The 22,600-nt window shown below is 46.1% G+C and overlaps 1 protein-coding gene across 10 annotated transcripts in view; it reads right to left on the bottom strand.

Moving 5' to 3' along the window:
* PHACTR3 (phosphatase and actin regulator 3) overlaps window positions 1-22,600 on the bottom strand; it is a 414,253-nt gene that overhangs the window by 38,236 nt on the left and 353,417 nt on the right. For all 10 annotated transcript variants that reach the window (XM_082361024.1, XM_082361023.1, XM_082361022.1 and 7 more), the window contains one exon: window positions 4,346-4,499. In XM_082361024.1, the coding sequence (XP_082217150.1) occupies window positions 4,346-4,499 (154 nt within the window). The remainder of the gene's footprint in view (window positions 1-4,345; window positions 4,500-22,600) is intronic.

Below are 22,600 nucleotides of genomic sequence, written 5' to 3' on the forward strand. Positions count from 1 at the left end.
CGCCTCCTGCAGGGATGCACTTTCACCCGTCTGTCCAGGGACTAACCTGGAACCTTCCAAAGGGGCCCCAGGAGGAAGGTGCTGCCACGGTGTTGAATTTACAAACCAGGGGGAGATTCAGAGAAGGCAGTGCTGGCCCAAACCCACCCCGCTGTGACGGAAAGCCTGGGATTTGAACCTACTTGTCTACGTTTCCCCGAAGCCCGTGGTCGGCCGAGAGTCTCTGTTCGCTCACCGCACTGTTCCGGGGGTGGGGTGGGAGAATATCTGCATCCCCTCCGGCTCCCGCCAACACAGGCATGGAGTGTTTTGCACAGAAGCCCAGGGCATTGGCTGGAGGCCTGAATGTCCCCTGATGGAAGCCACACCAGTATGAGAAACCGCAAAGCAGAGACTTAGATAAGCCAGGCCCCCAGAGCTCTGCTTCCCCTGCCGCCCAGGCCCGGGGGTTCTGAGGGACCACCCATCACCTGACTCCTAGCCTGCCTCCTCTGAGCTGTGTGACCCTGGGCAAGTTCCTTAACCTCTCTCATCAAGCCTTAGTTTTCTCATCTGTAAAATGGAGATGATGATAACACGTACTCTATCGGTTCCTGTAAAGATTAAATGAAATGAGGGAAAGGAAGCAAGACATACTGTACGGGGTCTGCACTTAAAAGGGAAAGTTGTCACTTGATCACTCTGTAGTGTATACAGATGTCGAATTACAATGCTGGACACCTGAAGCTTACATAATAATAATAATAAAAGAGAAAGCTGTCTGGCATCCTTAAATGGCGTGCACACAACCCAACTGAAGCAAGACAGTAATTTCTAGAACATGCCCACTGTGTGAGGCACGGGAGCTGCGGGTCTGTAATACTCTGCGATTCATTTACACACGCCGTAGAGGTGAGCTGGGCTCCCATGTAGAAAGGGGATGACCATGATCACAGAGCTTTACTCCTCCTTTAGTCCCAAGCTGACTCCGACTTCATGCAAATCCCCAGAGCCAGCACACAGAGTCAGGGGAGACCGTGACCACTTCATCTAGAAAAGCCCTAGGAGTGCCCGAAAGATAAAAGAGTAAGGGTCTGGAAATTTAAAAAAAATACACAATACGAAAACACCAACTGCACTTCAGGATACAGTGACTGGCGCGTTGCCACAGCAACCAGAGGCTGAATTATTCAGCAAGTGATGGCAGAAGGATCTCTGAAAGGAGGCAAAACAAAGACAAAGGATCCAATTAAACCATTTCTGCAGGGGAAACAAACTGGGCCGGCCAGGAAGGCTACGTCTGCCCACCTGGGATGTGACTTCTCAACCACGCTCTCTTCGTGTCTAATTCTGGGGTTGATTTTCCGTTTTTAAACATGGTGACAAACGTCCAAGGAGCTACTATGTTCTAGTCCAAGGTTTAAAATGAGTTATAGATTCCGTGAGTAACAGTCCAGGGCCTGTGTTTGGGGTACCACTTAATTAGGGGTCCTTTGAGGTTTCCCAGTACCCCACCTTTTCCCACCTCCCGTCTGCACTGGGAGACAGGAGTGGGGTCCCCACAGTTCTCTTAAGCCAAGCACCATCACGACCACTTTGTTATCCTTGAATCACATATACTACAATGTTTACTATTTTTTTTCTTTAATTCACTTAATATTCTATCTTGAAAGAGAAGTTGCTTTGTTTAGCAAATAGAAAACCATTATCGCTTGGCATAATTAGATGACAACTGCAAAAATAATACGTGTAAACATCATTTTTTTGACTTGCGGGCAGGGAAGGATGTTTTAAAACATGGCACAAATAATATGGACCATAAAGTATATCAGGGCCCAGGAAACTGCCCCGTGGGCTGCTGTTTATGTTTGTACATAAAGTTGCATTGGCATGCAGCCGCACTCACTCACCACGCATTGGCCATGCGTTAGTGTGACAACAAAGTCGTGTGGTCACAGCAGATACAGTAGGATCCACAGAGCCAGAAATACTCAGTATCTGACTCTTCACAGAAAAAGACTGCTGACACCTGAAATATATGATCGATAATCTGACAACTTTGAAAAAAAAACTGGGGCTTTCCTGGTGGCGCAGTGGTTGAGAATCTGCCTGCCAAGGCAGGGGGCACGGGTTCGAGCCCTGGTCTGGGAAGATCCCACATGCCGCAGAGCAACTGGGCCCGTGAGCCACAACTACTGAGCCTGCGCGTCTGGAGCCTGTGCTCCGCAACAAGAGAGGCCGCGATAGTGAGAGGCCTGCGCACCGCAATGAAGAGTGGCCCCCGCTCGCGCAACTAGAGAAAGCCCTCGCACAGAAACGAAGACCCAACACAGCCAAAAATAAATAAATAAATAAATAAATTTATTTTTTAAAATAAAATAAAATAAAAAACTTTTGCATATCAAAGGAAAGCATGAACAAAATGACAATACGTCCTGAAGAGGGAGAAGAGGTATAATTCACAGACCTGGAAAAGATTGGAAGCTGCAATTTCCAGAGTAAAATCCTCAAATCATTAAGATAAAGAAAACTGCAGGTAATGTACATGAAAGGAACTGAAAAAAAAACAGAGAGCTAATAAACACTGAAAAAAAAGTTCAATCTCATTAGAAACGAGAGGAAACCACGCCTCCTGCGATGGTGCATACCAGCCATGACATAGGCAACAAGGACACCAAGCTTGATCTGCCAGCATATCCCCTTGGCCGTGAGATCGATGCACCTGTGTTTCCACCCCTCCTTCCTTCCCACCCATATGCATTTACTGAGCACCCATCTGGTCTGTACCAAGCCCCAGAGTGGGTACCAGCCACACAGGAAGAGGTCTGACGATGTTCTCCGGGAATACGGAGCTCAGGGGAGCTCCCTCCCTCGTTACCCACAACTATATCTCTAGCAACGGCCACGGCGCCTGCCTGCCCCTCATTTGAGTAAAGTAAGCCTTTGCTGAATGACCAGACACAGAGTGATACGTGCGTGGTGGGTTGACAATCTCACTGCAATCAGGCTAAGAACGTCCAACCTGGAGAGGCCCCCTCAACCCATTAATATCAGGGAATTCGTGAAAATCCCCCTCTCAGCCCAGAGACTGATCAGGTCGGGGTGGGGCTCATCAATCTGTATTTTAAAAAGCTTCTCCCTGGTCTGGGTTCAGAGCCGATGCAGGAGGAGGGGCTGAGGACCAGGCTCCCAGGCCCCACCAGCCGTGGCGAGCACCGACTTTACTGAGCACCTACTTTGTGCCAGGGCTCGGCCATACACCTTCCTTACGGGATCTCCCCCCAAATTCACAATGACCTTGAGAGCATCAGCACCCCACTATATAGACGAGGAAACCAAGACCTGGGGAGGTAAGGCCGCTGGTCCAAGGTCCCCCAGCACGTCAGCACAGAGCAGGGATTCAAACCGGGGCTATGTGATTCCAAGCCCTCAGGACCCCAGCTGGGGACCCCCGCTGCCTGCAGAAATGGGCGCCACGCTGAGCCCGCCCCTCCTCCACCGTGATCCCGCAGCTGGTATCATCCCCATTTTATAGGTAAGAAAACTGAGGCCCACAGAATCACAGCATCTGGGTACTGGGCTTCACCCACTCACACTCATTGCCCTCCACTCTGAAAAAACTCAAAGGATTTCGGAGGGTGGGAACACGGGGTCCAAGCTCCCTGGCAGAGAGCAGAAACAAGGGTTCGTCCACCCGAAACGAGGAGCCCTGAGTCTCAGGCAGAGGAAAGACCACCTGGAGAAGAAGTCCAGGGCGACCTTCAGATCAGGGGTCCTCGACTGGGGGATGGCTCCATCCCCCAGGGGACACTTGGCAGTAACTGGAGACACTTTTGGTTGTCACCGTGGGGGGCAGGGCGAGGGGCCGTGAGCATCTCCAGGGTAGAGGCCCGGGATGCTGCTAAACGTCCTACCGCGCACAGGACGGCCCCATCAGAGTCACCCAGACATCAGGAGCCCCGAGCTCGGGAGCCCCTGCTTCCGGCCCTCGCTCCTCCAGAGGGCGGGGGGCGCCACAGACCAGCAGCACCGGCAGCCCCCCGGAGCTTGTCCACACCACAGGCCTTGCTTGGCTTCTATAACCAGTGCGTCTCCACAGGGAAGAGTGGCCCCCAGGGGGCATCGGGCAATGTCTGGGGACAGTGTTGGCTGTCACAGGGGCGTGCAGCCTGCAGAGGCCAGTGCCCCGATGGCCCCCGCGGTGAACAGCCATCCGGCCCTGAGCGTCGACAGTGGCGAGGCTGGGAAACCCCGCGCCGGGCACTGCGTTTGGAGCCGGGACAGCGCAGTGTGGGGAAGGTGGGACACCCGAGGGGTCGGGCTGCAGGGCCGGGACCAGCCCCCACTGTGTCCACGCGCCACTTACTTGGAGAGTTTCATTTCAATCTGCTGCCGGATCTCCTGCCTCTCTTCAGCCGTCCTCCTGGGGAAGATATTGCGGTCTTCCAGTTCCTGCTTGCTGGGCCGGTTCCTCAGTTTCACTGCCAGGAGCTCCTTCTTGCATTTCCTCGGCAGCGTTCCTGAGAGAAGGGGCCACGGGAAAGCGGGTGTCAGGCAGGCGCTGGCTGCCAGTGTAGCCAGAACCTCCCACCGTCCTGCAGGAAAGAACCTGGACCAGAGCCATGGGGGCGCGTCTGGCAGCTGTGACGCCCTCCGGCGAACGGTGGGCAACGCACCTCCCTTCACGAAGGGCCACACACAACCACGCCTTCCACGGGTGCGGGATCGTTCATGCATCCGGGGTCTCCAGAGACAGTCCCGAGCGACACCCTTTGCCCCAGAGCGATTACTAATAGCACCACTTTTTCTTTCAGAAGTGTCCGAGTGCAGATCATAAATTACAGTTACTTTACCCATGGTGGTCCGTCCCCCCATCCCCCTGTCACCCCCCTTCTCCCCTCTGCCTGTGACCCCATGGCCATGTGGGTCCTCTTTCATTCCTGGAAGATCCCAACTCAGGGTCTCTGCACCATGTCTTTCCCATGCCGACCCCCCTGCTCCACCTGGACCCTCCAGGGCCGGCCACCTCCTGAACCACGCCGCTGGCCTTGAGCCCTGCCCTCAAAGAGGCCCGATGGGTCCTCCCATCACCATCACCCACCCGATGAACTCCTCCCCTACCTGGTCTCTTTCTTGTTCACTAGTTTATCCTCCATCTCCTCCACTAGCTTTTAAGTTCGACAACAGTCTGTTCTCCTGGGTCCTGGAACAGTGTTGACGCAGCAGGTTATCAAGGAACACGGCTGAGTGAGCCTGGTTCACATTGACATTGACGTTTAGTTCTACGCGCGTCCAGAAGCAGCAGAGTGACATCGGTGTGCACGTAAGGTCTTAAGGAACGACGTTTAAACGTACTGAAGAGCAGAAAAGGGGGCTGGCTGCATTCACGGGCAGAAAAGGAAACGGCATGGGGCTGCATGAAGAACAGAGTCCTTACCTGCCCCCCGGCAAGCGCACGTGCCGATAACGGGCAGGGAACTCCGGAGCAGAACGTAGACTGCAGTTTTGCGGCATGTGGTTTTGCGCTTTTACTAGGGCATGGGTTTAAATCCCGGGGGCTCAGACCATCATCCGATGAGGTCAACCCCACAGGTAAACTTTATTTCTTAAGTATAATGGCTCCCCAAAGAAAGCCCATTCCTACTGTGGGGTACAGGAATACAAAGCAAGAAATAAGTCTAGTAAGGTGATAGTTTAACAGAAGTCTGGGATAAAGTAAGATATAAAAAATTGGACTTGACTGAGGCTTGAGTTTCTAATATGAACTTGTTTGCTGTGTGTCTTATTAGAGACAAAGAGAAAAATAATGACGCCCAAAGCCATTTCAGCCAGGACTCCAGCCCGATTTTGTTTTAATAGCTTTATACATGGCTAGAGTCCTGTATTTATAGAATCATGAAAGCGTAAGGCAGTCACATGCATTTTTCTGTTGATCTTTACTGCATGGTCTAGGGGAAATTGAAAGCTAAACTGGCATTTATGAACTGAGGGAGTCTCAAAGGTCTCAGAACAAATACTTCGTGAATGTCAAAGGTCTGATAGGTGGCGAGAAGGATTGCCATTTTTAGACAACTGTAATATGCTAACCATGAAACTACACTGAATGTGGGTTCATCTTTTTAGCTTTTGATAAAGAATGTCTTTAAGCCTACTGCAACTGTCTCAGCATACTTGTCATTACAAACTTTAAGCATATTTGTTCTTAACTGAGAGAAGGATCCTTTCATCAGAGATTTCTAGTTGTAATGAGAATTCACTCCACAGGAAATCTCTGTGCTAAGAGCAAGTAATTCTCCTCTGCTTATTCATCCAGGCCCTAAGAGCACAACATGGCACCCAGTAGGGCCACGATGAAAACGTCTGGGCTGACGGTCTTCCCCAAGCTATCAGGAGCTTAACAGGTTTGGCTACTTAAAAGTCAAAAAGTGAAACTTCCAGACAAATAGCTTAAAGTGAGGGCTTTTCATGAAGTTGAGTGGCACTTCTACACAACTGATGGAATTAATCTAAACGAGCAGGGGATCCAGAACAGGATGTGACACTGAGAAACAGAGGCCAGGAGACCTTCCTGTCCTGATGATGGGAACAAGCCACCCTCTCCCCCAAAGGCCCCCAAACACACTTGTGATCCTACCTTTGGGGCCAGAAATCCCACTTCTAAGAGTCTGCTCCCAAAACAAATGGGACAAGCACACAAAACACACATAAGAGGGTGTTCACGCAGCCTCATTTACGAAAGAAAGAAATTAAACACAGCCGAAATACGACAAGACAGCATGTGTTAAATTATGGCGCATCTGTATCATCTGAATATCGTGAACCTATCATGAACCTAAAAACAGTGGTATATACATTACTGAGGGACAAAATGACAGACATGATATGTTGCTAAGAAAAGCAACTTGTAGGAAAGTATGTACGTTTTATATATAAATATATCTGTGTATGTGTTGGCATCTAATTTTGTAAGTATTTATAATCTTATAAATCAGCGTAGAGATGCCAGGAATGGATTTTACTTATTAATTTTGGTTTTCTGTATTTTATTTTTAATCATCAACATAGCTTTCTTATATCAAAATAATTGTTTAAAAAGAAAGACCTTTGTGGAGTGACAGCAGCGAAGATGGTAGAAAATTCTCTCTATAAAAGCAACAAGAAAACTGCAAAATCATCAGAGTCAACTTTTTCAGAACTCTGTAAATTAACCAAAGGGTTGCAGCAACACAGGGAATCTTTATTCAAGGAAAACTGGAGGAATCTCAGGAAGAATGTTTTACTCTGTCCCTTTCTCCCCTGGCCCTTTCTCCAGCTTGGCAGCAGCCTTGAAGCAGTCTGTTTTCTGCTGAAAACCAGGGGCCCGGCAGCCACTGGAGGGAGGGGAACAGGCTTCATTCCCAAAGAGCTGTCATCATTTGACCTGTTGCTGGTTCCCTGAAGTCCCCACTGCAAGGCTGTCTGCATTGGATCTGACTTAGAGCTGGCCCAATACAAAACTATCTTCTCCCCAGGGGCGTGCTTGTCAAAAACAATACTGTCTTTCCAAGCGCAAGGCTTTCATTTATCTTTAGACCAGTCTTCCTCAATACTCTATGGAGTTCTTGATTGGCCAAAGCCAATAAAAATCAATGCATAGGCCAAAAATAGTAAGTCAATTAAAAGTAAAACCTTAGAAGAGAAAAAGAAAGGGACTGAGAAAATATTTGAAGAGATTATAGTTGAAAACTTCCCTAATATGGGAAAGGGAATAGTTAATCAAGTCCAGGAAGCACAGAGAGTCCCATACAGGATAAATCCAAGGAGAAACACGCCAAGACACATATTAATCAAACTATCAAAAATTAAATACAAAGAACAAATATTAAAAGCAGCAAGGGAAAAACAACAAATAACACATAAGGGAATCCCCATAAGGTTAACAGGTAATCTTTCAGCAGAAACTCTGCAAGCCAGAAGGGAGTGGCAGGACATATTTAAGGTGATGAAGGAGAAAAACCTACAACCAAGATTACTCTACCCAGCAAGGATCTCATTCAGATTTGACAGAGAAATTAAAACATTTACAGACAAGCAAAAGCTAAGAGAATTCAGCACCACCAAACCAGCTTTACCACAAATGCTAAAGGAACTTCTCTAGGCAGGAAACATAAAAGAAGGAAAAGACCTACAATAATAAACCCAAAACAATTCAGAAAATGGTAATAGGAACATACATATCAATAATTACCTTAAATGTAAATGGATTAAATGCTCCAAACAAAAGACATAGACTGGCTGAATAGATACAAAAACAAGACCCGTATATATGCTGTCTACAAGAGACCCACTTCAGACCTAGGGACACATACAGACTGAAAGTGAGGGGATGGAAAAAGATATTCCATGCAAATGGAAGTCAAAAGAAAGATGGAGTAGCAATTCTCATATCAGACAAAACAGACTTTAAAACAAAGACTATTACAAGACACAAAGAAGGACACTACATAATGATCAAGGCATCAATCCAAGAAGAAGATATAACAATTGTAAATATTTATGCACCCAACATAGGAGCACCTCAATACATAAGGCAAATACTACCAGCCATAAAAGGGGAAATCGACAGTAACACAATCATAGTAGGGGACTTTAACACCCCACTTTCACCAATGGACAGATCATCCAAAATGAAAATAAATAAGGAAACACAAACTTTAAATGATACATTAAACAAGATGGACTTAATTGATATTTATAGGACATTCCATCCAAAAACAACAGAATACACATTCTTCTCAAGTGCTCATGGAACATTCTCCAGGATAGATCATATCTTGGGTCACAAATCAAGCCTCGGTAAATTTAAGAAAATTGAAATCATATCAAGTATCTTTTCTGACCACAACGTTATGAGACTAGACATCGATTACAAGAAAAAATCTGTAAGAAATATAAACACATAGAGGCTAAACAACACACTACTTAATAACCAAGAGACCACTGAAGAAATAAAAGAGGAAATCAAAAAATACCTAGAAACAAATGACAATGAAAACACGATGACCCAAAACCTATGGGATGCAGCAAAAGCAGTTCTAAGAGGGAAGTTTATAGCAATACAATCCTACCTTAAGAAACAAGAAACATCTCAAATAAACAACCTAACCTTACACCTAAATCAATTAGAGAAAGAAGAATTAAAAAACCCCAAAGTTAGCAGAAGGAAAGAAATCATAAAGGTCAGATCAGAAATAAATGAAAAAGAAATGAAGGAAACGATAGCAAAGATCAATAAAACTAAAAGCTGGTTCTTTGAGAAGATAAACAAAATTGATAAACTATTAGCCAGTCTTGTCAAGAAAAAAAGGGAGAAGACTCAAATCAATAGAACTAGAAATGAAAAAGGAGATGTAACAACTGACACTGCAGAAATACAAAGGATCATGAGAGATTACTGCAAGCAACTATATGCCAATAAAATGGACAACCTGGAAGAAATGGACAAATTCTTAGAAAAGCACAACCTTCTGAGACTGAACCAGGAAGAAATAGAAAATATGAACAGATCAATCACAAGCATTGAAATTGAAACTGTGATTAAAAATCTTCCAACAAACAAAAGCCCAGGACCAGATGGCTTCACAGGCAAATTCTATCAAACATTTAGAGAAGAGCTAACACCTATCGTTCTCAAACTCTTCCAAAATATAGCAGGAGGAACATTCCCAAACTCATTCTATGAGGCCACCATCACTCTGATACCAAAACCAGACAAAGATGTCACAAAGAAAGAAAACTACAGGCCAATATCACTGACGAACACAGATGCAAAAATCCTCAACAAAATACTAGCAAACAGAATCCAACAGCACATTAAAAGGATCATACACTATGATCAAGTGGGGTTTATCCCAGGAATGCAAGGATTCGTCAATATTTGCAAATCAAACAACGTGATACACCATATTAACAAACTGAAGGAGAAAAACCATATGATCATCTCAATAGATGCAGAGAAAGCTCTTGACAAAATTCAACACCCATTTATGATAAAAACCCTCCAGAAAGTAGGCATAGAGGGAACTTTCCTCAACATAATAAAGGCCGTATATGACAAACCCACAGCCAACATCGCCCTCAATGGTGAAAAACTGAAACCATTCCCACTAAGATCAGGAACAAGACAAGGTGGCCCACTCTCACCACTATTATTCAACAGAGTTTTGGAAGTTTTAGGCACAGCAATCAGAGAAGAAAAAGAAATAAAAGGAATCCAAATCGGAAAAGAAGAAGTAAAGCTGTCACTGTTTGCAGATGACATGATACTATACATAGAGAATTCTAAAGATGCTACCAGAAAACTACTAGAGCTAATCAATGAATTTGGTAAAGTAGCAGGATACAAAATTAATGCACAGAAATCTCTTGCATTCCTATACACTAATGATGAAAAATCTTAAGAAAACACTCCCATTTACCACTGCAACAAAAAGAATAAAATATCTAGGAATAAACCTACCTAAGGAGACAAAAGACCTGTATGCAGAAAATTATAAGATGCTGATGAAAGAAATTAAAGATGATACAAATAGATGGAGAGATATACCATGTTCTTGGATTGGAAGAATCAACATTGTGAAAATGACTCTACTACCCAAAGCAATCTACAGATTCAATGCAATCCCTATCAAACTACCACTGGCATTTTTCACAGAACTAGAACAAAAAATTTCACAATTTGTATGGAAACACAAAAAACCCTGAATAGCCAAAGCAATCTTGAGAAAGAAAAATGGAGCTGGAGGAATCAGGTTCCCTGACTTCATACTATACTACAAAGCTACAGTAATCAAGTCAGTATGGTACTGGCACAGAAACAGAAATATAGATCAATGGAACAGGATAGAAAGCCCAGAGATAAACCCACGAACAGGGCTTCCCTGGTGGCGCAGTGGTTGAGAATCTGCCTGACAATGCAGGGGACACAGGTTCGAGCCCTGGTCTGGGAAGATCCCACATGCTGCGGAGCAACTGGGCCCGTGAGCCACAACTACTGAGCCTGCGCGTCTGGAGCCTGTGCTCCGCAACAAGAGAAGCCGCGATAGTGAGAGGCCCGCGCACCGCGATGAAGAGTGGTCCCCGCTTGCCGCAACTAGAGAAAGCCCTCGCACAGAAACGAAGACCCAACACAGCCAAAAATAAATAAATTAAATAAATTAAATAAATAAATAATTTTAAAAAAACCCCACAAACATATGGTCACCTTATCTTTGATAAAGGAGGCAAGAATATACAGTGGAGAAAAGACAGCCTCTTCAATAAGTGGTGCTGGGAAAACTGGACAGCTACATGTAAAAGAATGAAATTAGAACACTCCCTAACACCATACACAAAAATAAACTCAAAATGGATTAAAGACCTAAATGTAAGGCCAGACACCATCAAACTCTTAGAGGAAAACATAGGCAGAACACTCTATGACATAAATCACAGCAAGATCCTTTTTGACCCACCTCCTAGAGAAATGGAAATAAAAACGAAAATAAACAAATGGGACCTAATGAAACTTAAAAGCTTTTGCACAGCAAAGGAAACCATAAACAAGACCAAAAGACAACCCTCAAAATGGGAGAAAATATTTGCAAATGAAGCAACTGACAAAGGATTAATCTCCAAAACATACAAGCAACTCATGCAGCTCAATATCAAATAAACAAACAACCCCATCCAAAAATGGGCAGAAGACCTAAATAGACATTTCTCCAAAGAAGATATACAGATTGCCAACAAACACATGAAAGAATGCTCAACATCATTAATCATTAGAGAAATGCAAATCAAAAATACAATGAGATATCATCTCACACTGGTCAGAATGGCCATCATCAAAAAATCTACAAACAGTAAATGCTGGAGAAGGTGTGGAGAAAAGGGAACCCTCTTGCACTGTTGGTGTGAATGTAAATTGATACAGCCACTATGGAGAAAAGTATGGAGGCTCCTTAACAAACTAAAAATAGAGCTACCACACGACCCAGCAATCCCACTACTGGGCATATACCCTGAGAAAACCATAATTCAAAAAGAGTCGTGTACCAAAATGTTCATTGCACCTCTATTTACAATAACCAGGACATGGAAACAACCTAAGTGTCCATCGACAGATGAATGGATAAAGAAGATGTGGCACATATATACAATGGAATACTACTCAGCCATCAAAAGGAACGAAACTGAGTTATTTGTAGTGAGGTGGATGGACCTAGAGACTGTCATACAGAGTGAAGTCAGAAAGAGGAAAACAAATACAGTATGTTAACACATATATATGGAATCTAAAAAAAAAAAAAAGAGAAAAACAAATGGTCAGAAGAACCTAGGGGCAAGACAGGAATAAAGATGCAAACCTACTAGAGAATGGACTTGAGGATACGGGGAGGGGGAAGGGTAAGCTGGGACAAAGTAAGAGAGTGGCATGGACATATATACACTACCAAACGTAAAATAGATAGCTAGTGGGAAGCAGCTGCATAGCACAGGGAGATCAGCTCGGTGGTTTGTGACCACCTAGAGGGCTGGGATAGGGAGGGTGGGAGGGAGGGAGATGCAAGAGGGAGGAGATATGGGGATATATGTATATGTATAACTGATTCACTTTGTTATAAAGCAGAAACTAACACACCATTGTAAAGCAATTATACTCTAATAAAGATGTTAAAAAAAAAAAAAAAAAGTAAAACCTTAATGTTACCAGATCCAGCTCAACTCCAGCCAATGTTCAGAGCTTCTCCCACACACAGCTGACAGACAGGGCTCAGGAAGCAGGTGGGCAATGCTGGCTCTTCTCCCAGGACCCAGCATGGCCCAGAGAGCTGCTGACCCCAGAGCTCTGGGCTCCACCTCACCGGGCGGGGGGCAGCCTCCCGAGCTCCACGCAGGCCGACCTGCCAGCGTGTGTGGGACTCAAGACATACCCTCAGCCCCGTCTCATCAGCGCCCGTTAGCCACCCAGTGGAGAAAGGATGCTCGTGGGGGGTCTCAGGGCTTGGACCACTCTCTTCCTTGTGAAGCCTCCCTTCTCCCTCCCTACGCACCACTGGCCGGCATCCTCCCACTGCCATAGCCATGCCTCTGTCTCCTTTGCTGGTTCTGCATCATCTCCCCTCTAGACGTGGGTGAGCCCAGGACTCAACCCTCAAACCCCTCCTCCACGCTTGCTTCCTACACAACCTCCTGAGTCCCACGACACTAATGACCAGCTGCCAATGCTCAGAATCTCCCTCTCCAGCTACATCCTCTCTCCTGAATCCATGCTGCATCTTCGGCTTCCTTCATGATGTCTCTATCCAGGTCCCAATCAGGCATCTCAAACTTAGCACGTCCACAACTGAGCTCCTGTTTTCTTGCTGAAGTGCTGATAGGTTAAGCGACAGAACCGAGATTCATACCCAGGCCTGAGCTCAGCATCCACACTCTTAGCCGTGACCTTCACAGATCTGTTAGGTTCAGCAAGGCACCATCTCTAGTGCACCTGTCGTACGCCTGGCCCCCAAGAGCAGAAATGAGGACCACGTGGTGCACGCCCCACTGAGCTCACTCAGGTGAGGGAGGGAGACGTGAAAACAAGCACCTGTAATGACCTGAAACACATGATGTGTGTTTCTATTTGCACATCCTCACAACGTATTCTAATTATCTGTTTGTGTGGCTTTCCCTAACCACAGTCATTATCTGAGCTTGAAACATTTTCACTCAATGGAGAAAAACAAATCTGGTGAGCTCATCCATGGAGAGGACTCTGCCTTGTTCATTTCTTTCCCTGCACAAACTCCGGAAATGTCTGCTGAATTACACAGCACAAGGCCACATGAGGAAGGGGGCTTGAGGTCAAGATCAAGGAAGGGTTTCTGAAGGAAGGAGCATCTGGGCTGGAACCTGTAAGAAGGATTCCCTCCTGAGGACCTGTCGTATCAGAACCCAGCTTGTTCCACAGAAGGGATGTGCATGAAAACTTGTCTCGGGCTCCAAAGTAAGAGTGGTGACTTTAACTTCTACTTCTGACCAGGATGGAGTAACACACACTGAATTTCCCACCCACAAATAAAACAAACAAAAATCAAAATATATGAAACAATGGTTTTGATGACACGGGAAAGGACAGTGAGTGACCCCTGAGATGGGAACCAAATAAAGTGAGCCCTATGATGACCCAGCTTACTGCCTCTGGAGACTTTCTAGGCCATGGACCGGGGAGAGGCACCCGGAAGAGCTTGGAAAACTCCCTGAGTTGAAAAGATGAAGCCTAGAGACCAAGGCAGTGACAGTCTGCAGGGTGGAAATGGGAGGGAGAGCAACACAGACAGAAGCTGGAGATCTGCAGAACCAGACAGTGGACGTAAACTCAACAAAATCAATGATCACGTGAAGTGTAAACAGTCTCAACACCTTAACTAGAGGCAAACATTCTTAGGATGGACAAAAAAGCAAGAGCAAACTACACAATGCCTACAAAACATGCACTTTAAATAAAAAGATGCAAATATTATAGATGAAACGTACAAAGGGAAAACGAGGTACCATTCTAAGATTAATCAAGAGAAAGTTGAAGTGGTCTATTAACCTCAGACAAGGGAGATTCCAGAGCAAAGGAGTTACTCAGGGATAAAGAGGATCATTCCAAACGATAGAGGGACAACTTCATTAGGAAGATGGGACAGTTCTAGATATTGATGGCCCTATTAAGAGGGTCAAATATATGAAGCAAAAACTAATAGAACTGAGAGAAGTAGATAAATCTACAGTTATAGTTGGAGATTTCAGACCTCTATCTAAGTAACTGATAGAACAAGTAGACAGAAAATGTGTAAGGAGGGACACATCCCTGGTGGTCCAGTGGGTAAGACTCCATGCTCCCAATGCAGGGAGCCCGGGTTCAATCCCCGGTCGGGGAACTAGATCCCACATGCATGCCACAACTAAGAGTCTGCAGGCTACAACTAAGAAGCCTGCATGCTGCAACTAAAGATCCCGTGTGCTGCAACAAAGATCCCACGTGCCACAACCAAGACCCAGCGCAGCCAAAGTAAATAAATAAATAATTAATAAATTTTAAAAAAATGTGGAAGGATACGGAGGATTTGACCAACACTATCAAGAAATCTGATCTGATTAACATTTATGAAAACACTCTAACCCACAACAGAAGAATACACATTCTTTCCAAGAGCACGTGCAATACTTACCAAGACAGACAATACTCTGGGCCATAGAGCAAGTCTCAGTAAACTAAAGAGTACTCAAGTCATACAAAGTATATTCTTTGGCCAGAGTGGCATTAAACTGGAAATCAATAACCAAAAGATCTCTAGAAATATACCCAAGTCTTTGGAAACTAAATTTTAAAATTCTGAATAACCTACAGTCCCAAGAAGAAATCAAAAGGGAAATTAGGAAGTATTTTGAAGTAAAAATAAACACAGCATGTGGGAAATTTACAGCATTAAATGCCTAAATTAGAAAAGAGGAAAAGTCTCAAATCAGTGACCTCATATTCCATCTTAAGAAACTAGAAAAAGAGCAAATTAAAACCAAGGAAGTAGAAGAGAAGAAATAATAAAGATCGAAGTAGAAACTGATAAAATAGAAAATAGAAAAACAATAAAGCTAACACGTTGAGAAGAGCAATAAAACTGATAAAACTCTAGGCAGACTTATCAGGGGAAGTGGAGAGATGAGAGTGAGAAGAAGAGGGACACACACACACATTACCAGTGTCAGGAATTAGAGGTGCAATAACCATCTGCTTCAACACAAACTACCAAGACTCACTTAGGAAGAAATATATAACCAGAATAGACCTATATTTATTAAAGAAATACACTTTCTACTTAAAAACCTTCCCCCATTTAAAAAAAAAAAGCCCTGCAGGCCCTGATAGATGCATTAATGGACACTATGAAACAAGTAAGAAGTAAATAATTCCAATTCCATACAAATTATTTCAGAACATTGAAAAGAAGGGTAGACGTTAAAACTCATGCTATGAATCCAGAATTTGTGACATCAAACCCAGAAAAGATACCTGCAGAAAAGGATACTAAAGATTAATAGCCCTCATGAGCATGGATATAAAAATCCTAAACAAACTGGTAGCAAATCAAATCTAACAATTTATAAAAACGGTAACACATCATGACCAACTGGGAGGCAAGGTGGTGTATCATTTGAGAAACAATGAATATCATTTGCCAAATTAACAAGCTTTGAAAAAGAAAAAATATATTAGGTCACCCTTCCATTTACGGGGTGCTTGCTGACTCTTATCAGAGCAGGCCGGCCCAGAGGGCTCCGCCCACTCACCTCAATGGTGAGTTAAGGACAGGTAAGGTTAAGTTCACGGAGGTGGGAGCTGTCCCAGGTCACAGCTGGGAGCAGAGCTCAGGCTGTGTGCCTTCTGGCTCAGAGAAGCGTGATCGCTCACTCAGCTACAAGAACAATGCACACTCACTGCAAACAACCGAAGCACAACAGCAGTGTTAAGAGGAAAGGATCCCCTTTCCCCGCTCGCATCTCGCCTCCAGAAGAAACCACTACGGATGTTTTCTGGCACTTGCTTCCAGAACTATTTCTCTACCATTAACCACTGACACTCCCACTTAACTCTTCCGTTTCACAGAAGTGGGATCACACCATGCACAGTACAGCAAAAAGCTGGCTTGCTCACACAGCTGCTTCTAAAGAAAGACGGACTGATCCAGCTCTTTCTCTTTTACGGCTGCAAATGATCCCCGAGTGTGGATGCCACGTAATCCCATCGCTTGTTGATCCAGCTCCCTGTGAATGGACATCTAGGTTAGTGCTTATTCTTGCTCTTTTCGCCAAAGCTTCAGGGACTGCCCTCATTCCTGCATTTCCCTGCACGTGGATGAATATTCCCATCAGCTCGATCCCTGGGAAGGGGAGCATACCTGAAGCAAAGCTGCCACGTATTTTAGGTTTAGACAGACGCTCCTTTCCCCCTCCACCCTGGATCGTTGCCTTGCTACTGCTTCCAGAACCACAGTCTTGAGAGGAACTGTAAATGGGGTCGGGTATAAAGAAGAACAGAAGGCTGAGGAGTTAAAAATAAACTCAGCACGAGATCTTCTTCTCAATTAGTCACACTTTGGAATCTATCCTAAGGACATCGTTACAGAGATGCGCAAAGTCTTAGCTACAAGGATGCGTATACTCCCGCCGTTTTCCCCCCAAACTGCATGCCCAGACTGGCAACCGTGGAATGCAGGGGGCTCGGCTGCGTGAGGCTTTGGCATTTGAGTGGGAGGAGGCGGAAGGCATGGGTGCCCCGAGAGAGGAGCAGGGCAGGGATGTCCCCCCCCGGCTGCAGGAGCCCCGTGTGAGGAGTCCTCGCGCCCGCCTCGGCACGAGCAGGGATGCCGTGGGGCCGTCTTTAACCTGCTGTGGATTTTTCGTTTCAGACTTCATACTCTTCAATTCTAGAATCTGCATTTGGTTCTCTTTTATAGTTTCTGGTTCTCTGCAAAGATTCTCCATCTGTTCATTCATCCTGTTCTTTAAGACCCTGAACGTGTTCACCACGATGGCAGGTCTATTTTAGTTTTGAACACGGTCGTCTACCCCACGGCATGCTCCTTACTCCGGAGGCTTGGCCTTCCTGGGGTTTTGAAAGACGGTCCATGGTGCTCTCCGAGGTCTCTCCGCGGTCTGGGCTGCATCCCAGCATCCCTGGCCTCCAGCACCACGTTCCTCCTTTGCTCCTACAGGTGATCTCTGCTAAGTCCTGTGGAATTCTGTCTGCCCTCGGCCAGCTGAATCTCCACGTGAACTTCTGGGGCCCCCTTCACAGACCCCCCTTTTCCAGGACCCTGTCCTACAAACTCCAGCTGCTTCAGCGACACAGAACCGCATCTAGGTCTCCCCATCTTGGCGTGATCACCACTCTGCTTGGAGGCCACCTCCCTGCACCACCCCCCGCCCAGGAAGATGCTCCAGGCAGAAAGCTGGACTATCAGGTGCAGGGCTCACTCTGTGTGTAACCCTGTCTTCCAAGGATAAGAGTGAAGTTCAACGTGAATTTCAAATGTGAGCTAGTACTGCAATTTCAGTGGATAATTCTGTGCATCACTATAATTCCACAGCCCCAGAGTTCTCTGGAGTTTGGAGCCTGGAAAAAGCATCACTGCCTGTCACAAGAGGAAAGAGAGGGTGCCCTGCTGTGTCCAGAGCTGTGTGCAAGGGACAGGGGGTGGAGTCTGGGCCCTGAGCTCCAGCCCAGACCCATCTCATAACAACTACCCACGGAGCCCAAACCAGCCGATTAATCTCCTGGGCCTCAGTCTTGTCATCTGTGAAATGGAGCAATGGAACCCAGCCCAGGTCACATCTCCTGTGTTTCTTCCAAGGTTCATCACCTCAGTCGTCACTGAGGACCTACTACGTGCCGGGCGCTGTGTTGAGAATGACACAGAAATGGGCCACAGTGCCTGAGCCAAGGGAACTAAGAATCTGAGACAAGGACAAAGCAAGTCCCCCTGAAACCTGCCCCCTCGCACAGAACAGGAGATCTCTGTGGTCACCCAGCTGCCGCAGTCAAAAGAAAGGATGGCTTTCCGACCAGGGCTGCTACCCTTCCTCTGTGACTTGGAGCATCTAGGGTCCCATACAATGCAGACCCTGATTCAGAGGGTCAGGGTGGAGCCCAAGACTCTGCATATCTGAGCTCCCAGGGGACCACTGGTGAGGAGGCCGGGGACCCTTCTCTCTGCTCAGCTCCTCCTGTGCAGGGGTTTCTGTGCCACTGTGGTCAGCAGGATAACGGCCCCAAAGATGTCCACGTCCTGTCCCCTGCACAGAGGGACCTCCATCAACACCTGCCCGCTGCTGGGTGGTGCTAAGCACATTGCCCACTTCATCCTGCGTCATCCTCCTGGCGGCTCCCTCAGGCCCTGGAAGGCTTCTGCCCCGAGGGTGGCCTCCTGGGCCAGAGCAGGTCGCCCTGCTCCCCATTAGGACAGAAAGGAGTGGGCAGCCAGGGGCAGCCCTTACTGCCCTCTCCAGAAGGGCCTGCGGGACAGTCTCACAGAATTAAGACTTCAGGTTCTTAAAGTAATTCTCCAAGGGAATTGAGATGTCCTGTTTGAGGGGAAACTGAGGCTCCAGGAGAACTGAGAGCCCCAAGGCCGTGAATGCTGGGCCCGAGTGGACAAACTTTTAGGGACAGTGAGGTGCCCTGGAGAGTTTGCTGATGGGTGATCCCTCACGGCTACAGAGCTAGAGAGACCTGCGTTCAAAACGGGCACGTGTCCCCCCGCCACCTTTGCCTTGGTTTCCTCAACTGTGAAAAAGGGAGAGTGATAGATAGTACGCGTCCCGTCAGGGGATTAGGTGATAGAACGGGAGAGAAGCTCTCAGGAAAGTACCCAGGTTGAAGCAATAGCGCAAAGAAACAGCAGCTCTGCTGTGTCGGATTATCACTGGGCCTACGAGTCCCTCACACAGATCTGCTGCTTGGTGCTCAGTGAGAACCACCAGACCCTCACAGGGTCCCCCGCAAACGGCCCACCAGCTTGTCCCAAAGAGGCCCCTCTTCCAAGCATCCTGCATCCCAGTGGCTCTCTACAGCGCCACCTAGTGTGCATGAGGGGAATGGCCAGTGTCCAGGTGACGTCAACCCCAGAGCCCCAGGCCAAGCCCAGGCAGTGACCGCTGGTGTTCTGTTCACTCATCCTGCAGTGAGGACAGGTGATCCCTCTCCTCACCTGACTCAAGTGACTCTTCACATCACAGGATTCACCGCAAGGGGCCTTTCAATAACCTTCCACCACATTTAAAATAGGATTCAAATAACATTACACATTTTAGCTTTTACTTTTCACAAGTGGGTCCAGGCGAAAGGATGCCAGAGCCTGCAAAGAGGGCCACCCTTTCTTTCAGTTCAGGAAACACCACTAAGTGCCCGGCCTCACCTCTCCCCACAGCAGTGTTCCTGTGTCATCACATCATGCAGCCCGATGTGTCAGGATTTCTCATCCAGACACGGCCCTCTTCTGCCTCCTTGCCTTGATGCTGACCGGCAGCTTTTAATGTAGCCAGGAACTCCTCAGGTGGTCTAGTTTTTCCTTAGAATCCTTGGGGACCCAGAGCTGGGACATGAAGTACTTGTTGAATAAACAACAAAGCAGATTTTTGTATAAAGCTTTGTGGACAATTCTAGCTTTTATACGATGGTGGACCTATCAAGGATGAACTTTGGACCAGGTGCACCAGAATCACTGCCCCCCATCTATGCACTTGCCGAAATGCCAATCTCTGGGCCTCACTTTCAGAATTCAGTAGGTCAGGCTGTGGTAGAAAATGAAAATATTAACACAATGGCTATTTCATGTCATCTTTCCTTCATAACTACTTTTGTGTGCATTTTATAACATTTGCAATACATTAGTATGGTACTGCTCATATATACAGTTTATAAATAAATAAATGAAAATAAATGTAATACATAATGAAATAAATAATGCACAAATATCCAGCATATACTTTTTTTTTGCTCCTGGGATGCACCAACAGAAAGCTTTGTGACCCTCTCCTTAGATTGTTGGCTCTAAATGCTCATCTGGTCACAGCCCCACTGAGAATGATTTGCTAGGTCCCTGGTTTTCAGCGTAAAGCCCTGCCCCTGAGTGTCACTAGCTGTGGAACCCCTCTTGGGGGTTCTGTTTAGGTTCAAGATGCCACCCTGTCTGCTCAGGACACAGAACAGCCCCCGGGGTCCCACTGGGCGAGTCCTCAAAGCAGGTCACACAGCTCCCCAGGACCTCCGTCCCCGACAGGTGATGCAGCTAGGACGGAAGGATCAGGCAGGTGTGGGAGCTGCCCTGAAGCTGTGCAGAGATCACTCCCTCCTATGACCATTGCCTGGGGTGAGCTGCTGGGGTCCCTTCAAGAATCACTGCACTCTTTCGAGCCCTGGTCTGGGAAGATCCCACATGCCGCAGAGCAACTAGGCCCGTGAGCCACAACTACTGAGCCTGCGCATCTGGAGACTGTGCTCCGCAACAAGAGAGGCCGCGATAGTGAGAGGCCCACGCATCGTGATGAAGAGTGGCCCCTGCTTGCCGCAACTAGAGAAAGCCCTCGCACAGAAACGAAGACCCAACACAGCCAAAAATAAATGATAAATAAATAATAAATAAATTAAAAAAAAAAAAAAAGAATCACTGCACTCAGAATCCCAGGTGTTTATCGCTTATTTACACTCGCCCCCAAACAGATGCAATTTGCCAACAGGAGTGATATTTTTTGCCATTAGCAATATTGACACTTGACACCATGGCTGCGATTCTTAGCCTTCTCAGGTTACCTGGGAAACTGAAAAAAGTGATGGAGAATGAGATTCTCACATCAATGCTATGCTCACACCAACTAAGACCGTCAGAATTGGCCCCCTTCCTGCATACACATGCTGGGCCCCAGGTGGTCCAAGCCAGCTTTAGTTTCTTAAGTGCTCCCACCTCTGCCATGTCTCTGAGACTTTATCCACCTGGCAAACTCTTACTCACTCTTCAAAACCCTATTGAAAACTCCTCTGGTCCTCCTCCTGACATCTGCCCACCACCTAACCTGTTCTTAGCCCAGGCGTCGGCTCCTCTGTTGCAGGCATTGTTGAGTTGCATTACTCTTGCCTGCCTGTGTGTTTGTAAGACTGAGAACTCCCCAAAGCAGGAATGGGGTCTTTTCCAAAAACGCCTATCCTTACTGATTTGCTAATGATAAAAGTAAGACATGCCCATTAAATCCAAAGTAAGCAGAAGACATGGCAAGAACTAGAGCAGAAATCAGGGAAATTAAAAATAGGACATCAACAGAGAAAAACCAACAAAACCAAAAGCTGGTTCTTTGAAAAGATCAATAAAATCAATAAGTATCTAGCCAGACCAAGAGAAAAAGATAAAGGACACTAATTGCTAATATCAGAAATAAAAGAGGGAACATTAGTATAGGTAATATGGATGTTAAAATGATATTAAAGGAATACTATGAACAACTCTGTGCCCACAAATTGGATAACCTAGATGAAATGGACGAATTCCTTGAAAAAACACAATCTGCCAAAACTCACACAGGAGATAGATGATCTGAACAAGCCTCTACTAAACAACCTGAATCAATCATTAATAATCATCTAAAACAGAAAGCACCAGGCCCTGATGGGTTGACTGGTGAATTCTACCAAACTTTTAAGGAAGAAATTATATCAGTTCTCTACAATCTCGTTCAGAGGATAGAAGCAGAGGAAATCTTCCTCACTCATTCTACGTGGCCAGGATTACCCTAACACCAAAACCAGACAAACACAGTACAAGAACAAAGATCAGTATCTCTCAGGAACACAGATGCAAAAATCCTTAAAAGATTAGCAAATCGAATCCAAAAATGTATAAAGAATCATACACCACAACCAAGTGGGATTTATACCAGGTATGCAAGGCTGGTACAGCATTTGAAAGCCAATTAACATAATCCATCACATCAACAGGCGAAAAAGGAACAATCATATGATCATATCAACTGATGCAGAAAAAGCATTTGACGCGTCCAACAACCATTTATGACTTAAAAAACT

The sequence above is a fragment of the Balaenoptera borealis genome (genome assembly GCF_965194805.1).
Source record: "Balaenoptera borealis genome assembly, chromosome: 16".
Classification (NCBI taxonomy): Eukaryota; Metazoa; Chordata; class Mammalia; order Artiodactyla; family Balaenopteridae; genus Balaenoptera; species Balaenoptera borealis.